Here is a 13,329-nt window from a genome sequence, read left to right as displayed (position 1 = left end):
AAGATACAGGCACATGTTAACCAAATCTTTATTTAAATTAAGTAGATAGATTTCATAGCTCTAGAATTAATTTTTGTCATCGATAGGATCTATCATTATTTAATAATCTAATTTGTTTTACAATTCTGTCCCCATCTTCAATCCCATACCTAACAAAACTGTATAGAGTAAACTCAAGGACGAAAGGCTTTGAGAAATGTTTCAAAGTTTCACTTCTTTTACTATTATTGAAATGGACTACTTCCGATGCGTCTTCAGGGGTTTGATTTTAGAGAATTTTGAAGGAGAAGAAAAGATTTTAAAAGATTAGACTCCTCTATGCATGAATTATGATTTTGAAAGAAAGAAAAAGATTTTAGAGGATTAAACTCCGTTATTATTCAGAAGATGAGGAATTTGAAAGTTCTTGTAGTTTTTCAAATCTTCCAAACTATCATTTTCAAGTTTTCTCGTAGAAGTTTTTAATTATCTGCAATGGTACTTGGTAAGTAATGACAAGCAAATATTATCATTTTAGATTAGTATTTGACTAACAATTATATACACCCATATTTACAAAAATGCACACACATAAAATATATAATTTATACACATAAATTAATACAGTTTGTATTTATATTTATCAAAATTTGTGTAGTCAAAATTACTAAAATTTTTTGATTAGCTAGCGTGGTAGGCAAAAACATAACGTACCCTTAAAAAATTAACCACTAAAATAATTATCATATATTTTATACAAATAACTAATTTTTAGTAGACATATAAGCATATCCTCTAACATAACTTTCCCGTTTTAAACAATTTCATGTAAAATTGAACTGTAAAAAAATAACCTATAAGCAACCATTTTCCTCAGCATCAAGCCCAAATCCCAATGAATATAATTCATATGAAGTTTATGAAGTTCTATATACACTGTGTGTGTGTGCAATTCCTTAATTGTCCATATCCGGATAATCCAACAAGGAATGCTTGACCTTGATGGAGATTTTGCCATCTTGTACACAGAGCCTGGCTCCAGTGACCATCCAATGTCCAGGCATGTCTTCTGGACCCCTGACAACTTCCTTGGTGTCCACAAACCTCAACATCTTAGGAGGCTTTGTCGGCACAGGTTGGTCGGTATTAGACTCACCATGATAACCTACTGCGTTAGATGCATCATCTTTTAGCGGCTTTGGATCTGTCTCAATCTGATGCAACCCCTTACTAAGCCTTGTGCTCAACAATGTTGAAAAGAACCCAGATTTTCTTACTATCGATGAAGTACCACTCCATTCCCCTCTGCGACTTATCGACGACGATAAAATTGAATATTCAAGCCTCAAAAAAAGAACTTTCTTTCTTTTAATAAGCCTAACCTCAAACCAGGCCTTTGTCACGATGCATGCATAGCCTCCAGTATGAGAATTGCATTCTACTGGGGCAGTGCACACATGTGAAAACATTTTGGAGCTAACTGGTTCAAAGTAGGCTTTGTCAAGTGAATCATCTGCATACTCAAGGTCGTGGTTGTCGAAGATTTGAATAATGCTGGGAAGATTGGCAAGATGTTGCAGATGGATTCCCAGGTGGTCACTCTTTCTGCCTTCCAAAAACAAGCGAATACCTGTTACGGGCCTACGTCCACTGTTAACCTGCAATGCATGTCTTAAACTTACAATGTAATGGTAAAAGCAGTGATGGACCAATGATCCCTGTTCATCAAAGACAGGGATTTAAGTTCAAAGGTACAAAGTACAATTTGATATGCATCTTTTGAGTCTTTGAGAGCACTTCAACTAAATTATATCCATTTTTACTGTCACTCACATCACATCATAAGCATACGTACTTTACCTTTGCAGTATTAACATAAAGCTTTGAACCCATGAATGAGAATTGGAGAGCTGGAGATTTGCCTTTTCTACGCCTGGGACCAACTCCAAGAGCCCATTCCCGAGGCAGCTGAAATTGTAGAAATTGATGAAGTTCCTCTGTAGGCGGTTTATCTGCAGGGTACATTAATTGATTGACACTTGAGAGTTTGACACTAGGTCCAGAAAAAGAACTGTTCCTATATTACAATCCATAAATCAATACAATTATATCTTATATAATGACTTCCCATGTATACAGGCATAAACTTTACTCACGAAAGAGATGAACATCAGTATCTAATTTCCAAATTAAATTTCCAAAATATCATCCTGCCTCAACTAAATGAATATCCTAGAAAACCCTTTACTACCTTGCCAATTAAATAGTAAATACTAATGATAAGCAACAATGCTATCTTTATAGCAATTATGCAGACTTTGTGGAATTTGCTCAGGAAATATGGACCTATAAATGCAAAAATACTGGAGTCTAAATTTCAAATTTCTTCTCCTTTATACCCTAATAGGAAAACATCAAAACTTTCATGGTCCTCCAATTCTATAAGCTCACTGTCGCATGTCTAAACTGCTTCCGATCCAGATAAGTTATATACATGGTTGTTCCTTTTAGACAGACTACTATCAATGCCTAACATTATTTCCTTGTATTGCACAAAATTAACCATGGTAACTACAAGCAAGTAGCAACAACCTTATCGACCTAAATTATAAATAACCAATAAACTACTAGAGAAAGGCCCAACAACTGTTCAAGGAAACATGCTTTCTCACATGTAATATATAAATTCACCGCATGCCTTAGAAATCCATAGCCTCGATCAGAAGGCAATAATGATGTAATAGGCACTAATGACATTGATATGACATTAGGTGACTCAGATATTGTCGATATCCACTGATTATGGTGTTGCCCAATGCCAACAATACCTCCCCTTCGAACTGAGATGCTTATGATATCCTGTTTGAATAGAAATTTTAATAACCAAAGTAGTTTAGTGTAAGAAGATACAGGGTGATTATACTGTGCGCAAAGAAACCATTTTCAAACTGTCATAAATATAACACTAACCTCATTGTTGGAGTGGCTTGTTACATTTGGTCGAACAGAAGCAGCGAGAGCTAAATGCTGTTCCCAGGGCATATACTGATCATCCTGCAAACAAATGAGACAGTTGAAAACTTAGACTTCCTTGCATATTGTAAAATGGTATTGTTTAATCACATTATTATTTTAACCAAAAAGCGGGTAATTGTTCAAGCAGACTTGTCATTCCAGTAACTTTTGCTTCTTTTCATAAATGATCAACACAAGGAAACTTTACATGTGATACAACTACAAATACAATTATGTCAAATTGATTGCTTCTTTATTGATTGAAAAGGTGGCCTAAAATTTGATAAAGTAGATTTATGAAAACACTGACTATATTACATACCTAAACAGAAACAAATTCAGACTACAACTATTCTATGCTATGTTGGTGACATAGTTTCCATTAACAAATTATACCACTCAAGGACATCTCACTAAAGAATTTCAAACCAAGGATGTGACCAAGATAAGTTGGTTGATCAGGCAAAAGGTGTCTTCAGGTCACAAAATATCTCTGAAAGAGATTAGTCACTAGAATTCAAACCAGCAAAAAAAACTAATGTTGGAAGTAAAATGGAAGAACTGGTTTATGTTGTGGGATAACAAAAAACATTGTCACTAGTGGACCTTTCTGAATTTACTTTTTAGAGAGTAGAGCCTACCGTGGACTAGTAAATTTGACAACTCTCATAATGACCCTACTGTTAATTAACAAAACAAATGGCAAGAATAACACATTTTTCAAGATTACATGTAGCTATTTAAAAGTTTAAAATGTGGGAGATGCATTTGATCCTCTGCACCTGTAGTTTTCCTGATATTTTAACAGTTTTTCCATTAGAACTTCTATTTAAATCTTCCAAGAATCTCTCATTAGCTAGTTGCTGAAGCAATGTCTCCATCTCATTGGGGCCAGCATCTGAAGTTTTTAACTGCTTAATGTGAACCACATCCATTCCTCCCATTTTTATGCCAACCACTATATGAGTACCATATTTCTGAATGAACCTGAAAAATCATGTCTGACTTAGTGCACACCCAGGTTCAAGGCAACAAATAACACAAACTGAGGCTGTTCAATTAAGCACAAATACAGTTAAAAATTTCATGTGTAATCACAAAACAGGAATCAGCTTGCCCAATATATTGAAGAGGAAAGAATGATAACTTTCAAGGTAGCTAATTGACAGACAGAATCTGCTTTACATAAAATCAACAGGAAAGTTCAAGAAAAAGAAAGCTAAGACATGTTTCCAAATTAGATTCTTGTTTATAAATGAATACATTACACAAATTAATCATTGTTCGTCATCAAAATCGGCAACTTGTAGAAGGCCACAGTTACTAATAAATCAGGACATCTAATAAGAGTTTATTCATAAATTCATCATTTGTTTATTCCTCCCTAGTCCCTTTCACAAATATAAATCTTCCATATTATTATAAGTTGTCAGTCTTGGAAATCAAAATCATCTGGTTTTAGAATCTTAGAACTTCAACTCGTGAGGGCATCAAAGTGCTACTGCTACTTCCACGATTATTGAACCAAAGATATGTTGTCTTTTAAAATTTTTATATTTCGATTTCTGCTAGCGAGGAAGTGTGGCTGCAAACAACATTTTAGTCAAATAGATTCCATTATCTTAACAATAACAACTTTATATTACCCGTATAGAGAACAATAACAGCAATAGCAACAATAATAGAAAATTGAGGGGGGAGCAAGAAGAAGGAGAATTGTACTTACTCAGCAAGGGCAGCAGGGTTCCATGAAGTAGGCACTGCTCGTTTAACATCTTGAGAAAGAGTTAAGTGGGTTCTATTATTTGTATCCAACTCAACGTTATACAAAGTTATGAAGCAGCCATCAAAGGCTAGGCTTTTAGTGGAAGCTGCATCTTTCTTCCAGCTGTTTCTCATGTCAAACATAGCATTGAATAGGCCTGATGGGATCTTCCCAGATAAAGAGAGTTTTTCATTAAAAAACTCAGACATCTGCAAAATGAGCAAGCTTTTAGGACATTGCTTGACTTCAGAATTTTATCTACTTAAGTAATTGCCTAGAGGATGTTATTTTCTTCAATACAACGCAATCAAACCCTAACTAGTATGGCTTGAATTGGAGTGCTAATTGAAGCATTGGTAATAGGCGTCATCAAGTAGTAACTTCAATTTAAGAAGTAGTGAACCTGTTGGAAGGAGAGGAGGCCAGAGGAAGCTCTGAATCGGTCGCCTTGGTGGCACTTGACGGAGGTGGGAACGTCGGGAACGATAACGCCGGCAGGGAACAGCAGGTCCCTGGTGTGGTTGTGGTCAAGTTGCAGGAGCCTGTCCTTGCAAGCACTAAAACGGATGTCCCTGCACACGTCATATCCAAGTCCAATTGCCTGCACGGCTTTCTCGGCGGCCGATTGCGGCGACAGAGTCCCTAACAGTGCAGCATGATCCGAGCTTACAGGCATTCCTCAATGATGGCTATGCTGATTAAGTAATTATGGTTATGAGTTCGTTCATTTAATAGCTTCAGCATCACTCTTGCAGGTTCCTTCATTGCATTTGCTACAAAGTTTCAACAAAGTCAACGTGCCTATCCATTTGTCAAACATCCGGAACGCTGCTGGAAATTGTCCTCCCTCCCTCCCCCCTTGGCCCCTGCATTTCAATTCTCACTTCCACACACACACACTTCTGCTTGCTAACTTTGACGCGTCACGCGTGGAATAATAGCCTTTTTTTAAGCAAATATTTTTTTCATCTTTTATTAATTATTTTTAATAAAAATTATATTCATTCTTCCGTAATACTAGGGGTGTTTAAATCCAAACTGATCCAAATTAAACCGCACATCTAATCCGATCCGATCCAAACCGAAAACCGATTAAAACCGCACTGATTCGGATTTGATTGGATTCTATTTTTTGTAAATCGTTGGATTGGATCGAATTTCGGATCTACTTTTTATAATCGATCCAATCCAATCCAAACCGCACAATGTGCTATAATATTATTATTTTATTATTATATTTACAATTATACTTATAATATGTTCAATTTGTTATACATTTTTCTATTATTCATGTATTATTATTATTTAATAAATATTTTATGTTGAAAATGTTATTTATTTATTTTAACTAACTTATAATTTTATTTCTATTGTTATGTTATCGTTAGTTTTTTAAGATATTGTTAAGACTTGTTATGTCATTTTTTATTATTTAAAATTTGATGTTGAAACTTGTTATATGTATTTAATTTTTTTTAATATAATACCGAAATTTTTGTATCTAACAAAAAAAAAATTATACATAACACATAAACATGTAGATATAATGCAAAAATTTTTACACATGATAAAAATTTTTGTACATAATATCTAAATTTATTGGTACAGTATAAAAATATTTTACACAACTCAAAATTACTTCTATTGTCACTATTTTAAATTCTTTATTCATAAATTATTTTGTTGTTATTGTTCTGAGTTTTATATTGTATGTAAAAATTTATATACAATACATCAAAATTATTATACTCAGTTATTTTGTTATATACATATATATGAGAAGAAAAAAAAGAAGATAACGACAATAATACTAATAATAAAAAAGGATTAAAATTGAATAGATTAGTAGAAAAAATCAAATGCAAAGGCATAAAAAAAAGAGGATGAAGATAAAAAAAATATTAAAGATGATGACAACTACGAAAATAATATAAAAGAAGAGACGTAAAAAGAGAAGAGAAAAATATGTAAAAATAAAAAAATAAAAAAAAATAAAAGAAGAAGGAGAATACAGAAGACGAAAAAGGTAACAAGAGACATGCTTAGATTATTTTCCATACTTAGTTAGACTTTAGTCACCAAAAAAAAAATACTTAGTTAGACTTTGTTGCATAAAATGTTTGGCTATCTAATATTTTTATTAAGCTAATTTTTTAGTAGATAAATATAGTTGTAATCCATTGGTATGAATAAGTTGGGTGCTTTTATTTTAATGTGAAAGTAAAAGATTTGAGGGCCAGATTTTCTGAAAGAATTTTATAGGTACACAAATCTCATCTGATCCCTTATTTGTGATTTTAAAATAATAAAAATTTATATACACAAATCTAAATCTCATATTTCTGATTTTGAAAAAATAAAAAATATAACCATAAATTTTATCTTCAAATTTTTTGTATCTAAATTTGGCTCTCAAATTTTTTTAATTTTTTTATATACCTCTCATCTTTATAATACTGCAAAATACATTTTTTTAAATATTAAAAAAATATTTTTATTAATCTTAATATAAAAATAGAATATACATAAAAATATTCACAAAAGAATCTATCATAAATGGATGAGTTTAACTTTTTTTTTTCTGTTATCTTTAAGACAGATCAAATAGTTGGATAATTTTTTAAATAGATTAAATATAGAGTAATTACCTAAATCAGTTACTGAGGATTTTAGAATCGGACATTTTAGTCTTCAAGAAAAATTAATACACGGATCAGTCCCCAAGGTTTTACTCCGGGAGACAAATCAGTCCTCAGTTCATTTTCCGGCAGAGTAATTACCCAGATCAGTCCCCAAAGATTTTAAAAACGGACATTTTAGTCCAAAAAAAAAATATTATTATTATTATTATTATTATTATTATTATTATTATTATTATTATTATTATTGAGTGACTATATATATATATATAAGAATTTAATGAATAAATTTATTATTATTTTTGTCTAAAAAATATAAAAAATATAGTACAATATTATTGTGCAATTAATAATAATAATAATAATAATTTTATTAATTTTGGACGGAGGACTATTATGTCTAACAGAGAGAAAATTGGGGATTGATTTGTACATTAGTTTTTTTTTTGACTAAAATGTCCGTTTTTAAAATCTTTGGGGACTGATCTGGGTAATTACTCTGCCGGAAAATGAACTTGGGACTGATTTGTCTGCCGGAGTAAAACCTTGGAGACTGATCTGTGTATTAATTTTCTTTGGGGACTAAAATGTCTGATTCTAAAATCTTCAGGGACTGATTTGGGTAATTACTCTTAAATATATGTAGTACGTTTTATTGGAAATCTTATTCTTTGTATATAGAGTTTTTTTAAATTGATATTAATCAAATCGGACCGTCTAATATTAAAATTTTTTTAATTTTTAAAAATGTAAAATGAATAGCCTAATCTATGATTTTTTTTTCAAAAAAAATTAAATAATATAAATTGATAAATATGATTTTCAAACATCACTGTATACCACAAAAGAAATCTGTGTCTCCAATCTCTTAAATTATATAACTTTAGAAATTGCATCTTTATTCTGAGGCATTTTACTCAAATAAAATGTTTGAAAGGATTTTTTATTTAAATACAACATTTGCCATTTCTTTATATGAGTGTCCTGTTTTTATTATTACGTAAACGTGGTAGGTAACTATAGTTTCCAATTTAAATATAAACCGTGGGAGGTAGGGACGGTTTACTTGTAGGAAACGTTGAGCATAAACTGCGGTTGCTATAAGAAAACATTGTGAGCATAATTTAAAAAATTATGTGACAAACGAATAATAGTAAATTAATTAATATTTTTGCAATATAATTTAAAAAATTAATAAATGTCAAATCAAGTACTCTATATAATTAAATATCAAATTCAATACTCTACGTATAATTAATAGTTTAGATAGTTTAGAAAATTAATATATTAATGTTTTTAAACGAACTTTCTTGCGTCTTATATATATGCCAATCAAATAAATTGGCCAATATTTTGAAACAAATAATATTGTAGTAGACAAAATTAATAATTTAATTTAATTTTAAAGTAAATATTTATGTACTCAAATATCAAATATAATACTCTACATAATCATGATTTTAAAAAATAAAAAAATTATTACAAAGCAATTTAAAAAGAATAAGTTAACAAAATATTTATAGGACTTTTTTTATTCAATCGTTAATAGGTAAAGACATATCAAAAAATAAAAATATATATCAAATAAAAATATCGTTTTAATAAATGGTTTGTTATAAGGTTAATATAGTCCAAAAAAATTGGACACTAAGAAAACGATATTTTTATTTGATATATACTTTTATTTTTTTATATGTCTTTACCTATTAATGATTGAATGAAAAAAGTCCCATAAATATTTTGTTAACTTATTTTTTTCTTTTTAAATTGCTTTGTAATAATTTTTTTTATTTTCTAAAATATTGATTATGTAGAGTATTATATTTGATATTTAGTACATAAATATTTGGGTAAAAAACAAGAATAAGCCATGGGGAGAAAGAAATTACGTGAATCAACCAAAACAAAATTCGTTTCACCAATCAACTAATGCACAAATATATGTAGTTCGAATTGAGGCAATTCGAATTACTATGAAACGTCAGACAAGCAACGTTGACGGAATGCAACAGGGTGTATGTTGGAGTTCCCGTCCTGTGCAATAGCGACAAGCAACGTTCCCCCATACTTGCCATACAGATGGGTGCCGTCAATACTAACCAGCGGCTTGTAATGACGGAATGCCTCGATACACGGTGGAAACGTCCAGAACAGTCTGTGAAAATAAGCTCGAGACTCGTTCAACTGTCCACCAACTCGAACAGGGCTCGTCCTAAGGACTGCAACAGTACCAGGCATCGTCAATTGGACTCCTAACACCCACCTAGGGAGCTCGTTGTACGACTCATCCCAGTCACCATAGATGAGGGCAACAGCCTTCTGCTTCGCCAACCAGATCCTCCTGTACGTGGGCCTAAACCCAAAGTGTGAGGCCGTGGCATTTAGGAGCACCTTGATGCTGACGGATGCATCAGCCCTAACCATTGGTATAATGAATACCGATATCACATGATAATCCAAACTCCTGTGGTCGCTGGAGATAGAGGTGGCCAGACACGTATGAGGTCCCTTGTACCGTTTGACCTCCCAAATGCCCTTGCGCTGCCGGAGACTCAGCCGAATCAACCATGTGCACCCATTCCCGAACTCAGAACACTTGCCCACATACCGGTGATAGTCAGACTCCACTACCTTGTACTGTACCCCTCGGCGGATGCTGTAAGTCTTCACACTTAACAGGGCCTCATCTTTGTCCTGAAATTGCTGACCAACCTGGAACTCTGTCAGACATGCAGACCCGTCCGCATCTCTGGCGCCAAACCCAGTAGGCTGCCGCTAAACCCCCTCCTGCCTCATGGCATCCAAGTCCAAGGATGAAAAATGTGGAGGGTACTGCTGTGTGCCAGAGCTAGAACCACCTCCCGCCCCAGCAGGCTCACTCGCTCCAATATCATCGCCACTGTCATCAGCAATCATATCAGGCTTGACATCATCGTCCTCTGGATCATCCAAAAATTACTCTCCAACCCCAGCCGGTGCAGCACACTGTAAAGAGGTCGGCCGAAATTCCCCTGTTCCAACCTTGTCGCCTACACTGCCGTTGAGATCGGCAGCGAAGGAAGGGGAGGCGACAGGCTGGATGGGTGGCTCGTACGCAGGGACGGAGGTAGAAGCAATGACAGGTTTGGAGCTAGAACTGGCTATCGTGGCTAAAGTGGTGGTATTCCGGTTTGAACCCCCCGAGCTGGATACCACATCAACCAACTTTGCCAACAGCTCTGGTGTCCTCACTTCCGGAAACTGCCGGCGACATTGAAACATGACCTGCAAGTCCTCATCACTCCCGATCGTGAAACAATCATACTTCACGGTTTCTTGGAGCACCGTGATCGGAATGCGATAGAAGAACTTCTTAACCCGTTTCACACCATCCAGACCCAATTTCATCAGCACAGAGCTAACAAGGTCATCGTACCTTAGCGTAGGCCTCACGATAATACAGAGAGGATCCTTATCAGTGAACTTCACACCGGAACGTGTCTTCTTCTTAATCGATTCTCTGTGGTGAACCAACACCACAAAACTCTCCTCACTAGCCATTCTACCCCTCTAATTAGAGCAACTCACGTCCACAACATATATATACAACTCTGCTCCTTTATAGTTTGAACCAGCCTGGTTCGAATTAGACTTGGAGTAATTCGAATTAAGCCAGTTCAAATTACGTTGCATGGCGTGCATGAGAGGAATTCGAATCAGCTTGATTCGAATTAGATAGGAGTAATTCGAACCAGCTCAATTCGAACTACATTCAATCCAGGTTCGAAACGGATTGATTCAAACTACATATATTTGTGCATTGGTTGATTGGTGAAACATATTTTGTTTTGGCTGATTCACGTTATTTCTTTCTCCCCATGGCTTATTCTTATTTTTTTACCCTAAATATTTACTTTGAAACTAAATTAAATTATTAATTTTGTCTATTACAATATTATTTGTTTTGAATATTGGCCAATTTATTTGATTGGCATATATATAAGACGCAAAAAAGTTCGTTTAAAAACATTAATATATTAATTTCCTAAACTATTAATTATGTAGAGTATTGAATTTGATATTTAATTATATAGAATACTTGATTTGACATTTATTAATTTTTTAATTTATATAGCAAAAAATTAATTAATTTACTATTATTCGTTTGTCACATAATTTTATATTACTCAAAGCATAAACCTTGGTAGCCAACAGGGTTTTATGCTCACAATGTTTCCTCATAAACCGTGGTGACCACCCACGGTTTCTACCAAATTTTTCCATGCATATTCTATGGTAAGCAACCGCGGTTTATGCTCAACGTTTCCTACAAGTAAACCGTCCCTACCTCTCACGATTTATGTTTAAATTAGAAACCGTGGTTACCTACCACGGTTTACATAATAATAAAACAGGACACTCATATAAATGAATGGCAAATATTGTATTTAAGTAAATAATCATTTCAAATATTATAAAATAACTAAATAAATAAATAAAGAAGAGGTAACAAATATAAAATAAAAAAATATAAAGAGAGAGAGAAAGAAGTATTGAACGTAAAGAGAGAGAGAATTGTTTATTGCTTTTGTGTGTGTATCTCCTCTTTGCCTCAGTACATGTATTTATAGGCACACAAAGTTTACATTTCAAACTTCATTTATTTCTTTTAACATAGGAAAAATGTGCCCTCATAAATGGGCATCCATCATCCTTATCCATCCTCGTCACAACACTCTCCTTGGATGACCATTTAGGATTATTGCCTCGTTAAAACCTTACTAAAGAAAAACCCAGTGGGAAAAAACCTTAGTGAAGGAAAAAGAGTACAATATCCTTTAGTGATGTGGACTGTCTCATTAAAAACCTTGTCAAGAAAAACCCAATGGAAAAAAATCTTACCAAGGAAAAAAGAGTACAGTCTCCCCCTCTTGTCGACATCAGTTGATGTCTCGAAATCGGCGCATCCCAATCTCATGTACCAATCTTTCAAAGGAGGATTTTGGGAGTGACTTTGTAAATAAATCTGCTAGATTGTCACTTGAGCGGATCTGTTGGACATCAATTGTCCCTTGATTTTGAAGATCATGAGTGAAGAAGAATTTGGGAGAAATATGCTTTGTTCTATCACCTTTGATATATCCGCCTTTAAGTTGAGCAATATTTGCTATATTATCTTCAAACAGGATAGTTGGAGCTATCTTCTGATTAATCAGTCCACATGATGACAGAATATATTAGATCACACTCCTGAGCCAAAAACACTCGCGACTTGCTTCGTGTATCGCTAGTATTTCAGCATGATCAGAGGAGGTTGCTGCTATCGTCTGTTTCGTGGACCTCCATGATATAGCTGTACCACCATATGTGAATATGTATCCTGTTTGAGATCTCCCTTTATGTGGATCAGACAAATATCCAGCATCTGCATAGCCAACTAATTGTGACTTGGATCCATAGGGATAAAACAATCCCATATCAACCGTTCCATGAAGATATCGAAAGATCTGTTTGATTCCACTCCAATGTCTTCTGGTTGGAGAGGAACTATATCTTGCTAGTAAATTCACCACGAATAATATGTCAGGTCGCGTATTATTGGCAAGATATATTAGCGCTCCAATGGCACTAAGATATGGTACTTCAAGACCAAGGATATCTTCATTCTCTTCTTTAGGACGGAATTGATTCTTTTCCATATCCAAATATCTTACAATCATTGGGGTACTCAAAGGATGTGACTTATCCATATAAAATCTTTTCAAGATCTTCTCTGTGTATGTCGCTTGATGAATAAAGATCCCATTTTTTGTATGCTCGATCTGCAAGCCGAGACAAAATTTAGTCCTTTCAAGATCTTCCATCTCAAACTCTTCTTTCAGAGTTTTTATAATTGTTGGAATCTCTTCAAGAGTCCCAATGATATTTAAATTATCAACATACACAGCAATT

The 13,329-nt window shown here is 33.8% G+C and overlaps 1 protein-coding gene across 1 annotated transcript; it reads right to left on the bottom strand.

Moving 5' to 3' along the window:
* On the bottom strand, positions 704 to 5,651 carry LOC107631212 (MACPF domain-containing protein NSL1). The gene is made up of 7 exons (XM_016334578.2): positions 5,163 to 5,651; positions 4,721 to 4,968; positions 3,777 to 3,981; positions 2,950 to 3,033; positions 2,652 to 2,838; positions 1,840 to 1,991; positions 704 to 1,637 (listed from the first exon to the last, which is right to left on the bottom strand). Exons 1-7 carry the CDS (start codon positions 5,433 to 5,435, stop codon positions 936 to 938), a joined length of 1,851 nt encoding a protein of 616 aa, XP_016190064.1. The 5' UTR covers positions 5,436 to 5,651; the 3' UTR covers positions 704 to 935.

Source organism: Arachis ipaensis, chromosome B03 (genome assembly GCF_000816755.2).
Source record: "Arachis ipaensis cultivar K30076 chromosome B03, Araip1.1, whole genome shotgun sequence".
Taxonomy (NCBI): domain Eukaryota; kingdom Viridiplantae; phylum Streptophyta; class Magnoliopsida; order Fabales; family Fabaceae; genus Arachis; species Arachis ipaensis.
This window is presented reverse-complemented; position numbering and strand designations above follow the sequence as displayed.

What these genes read in the sequence shown, in the direction of transcription:
- LOC107631212 (XM_016334578.2), bottom strand. Translation starts at nt 5,435, where the DNA reads ATGCCTGTAAGCTCGGATCATGCTGCACTGTTAGGGACTCTGTCGCCG. An exon ending in CAAGCCACTCCAACAATGAG is followed by an intron (nt 2,839 to 2,949) that starts GTTAGTGTTATA and finishes CTATTCAAACAG; the next exon opens with GATATCATAAGCATCTCAGT. An exon ending in TTTATGTTAATACTGCAAAG is followed by an intron (nt 1,638 to 1,839) that starts GTAAAGTACGTA and finishes CATGCATTGCAG; the next exon opens with GTTAACAGTGGACGTAGGCC.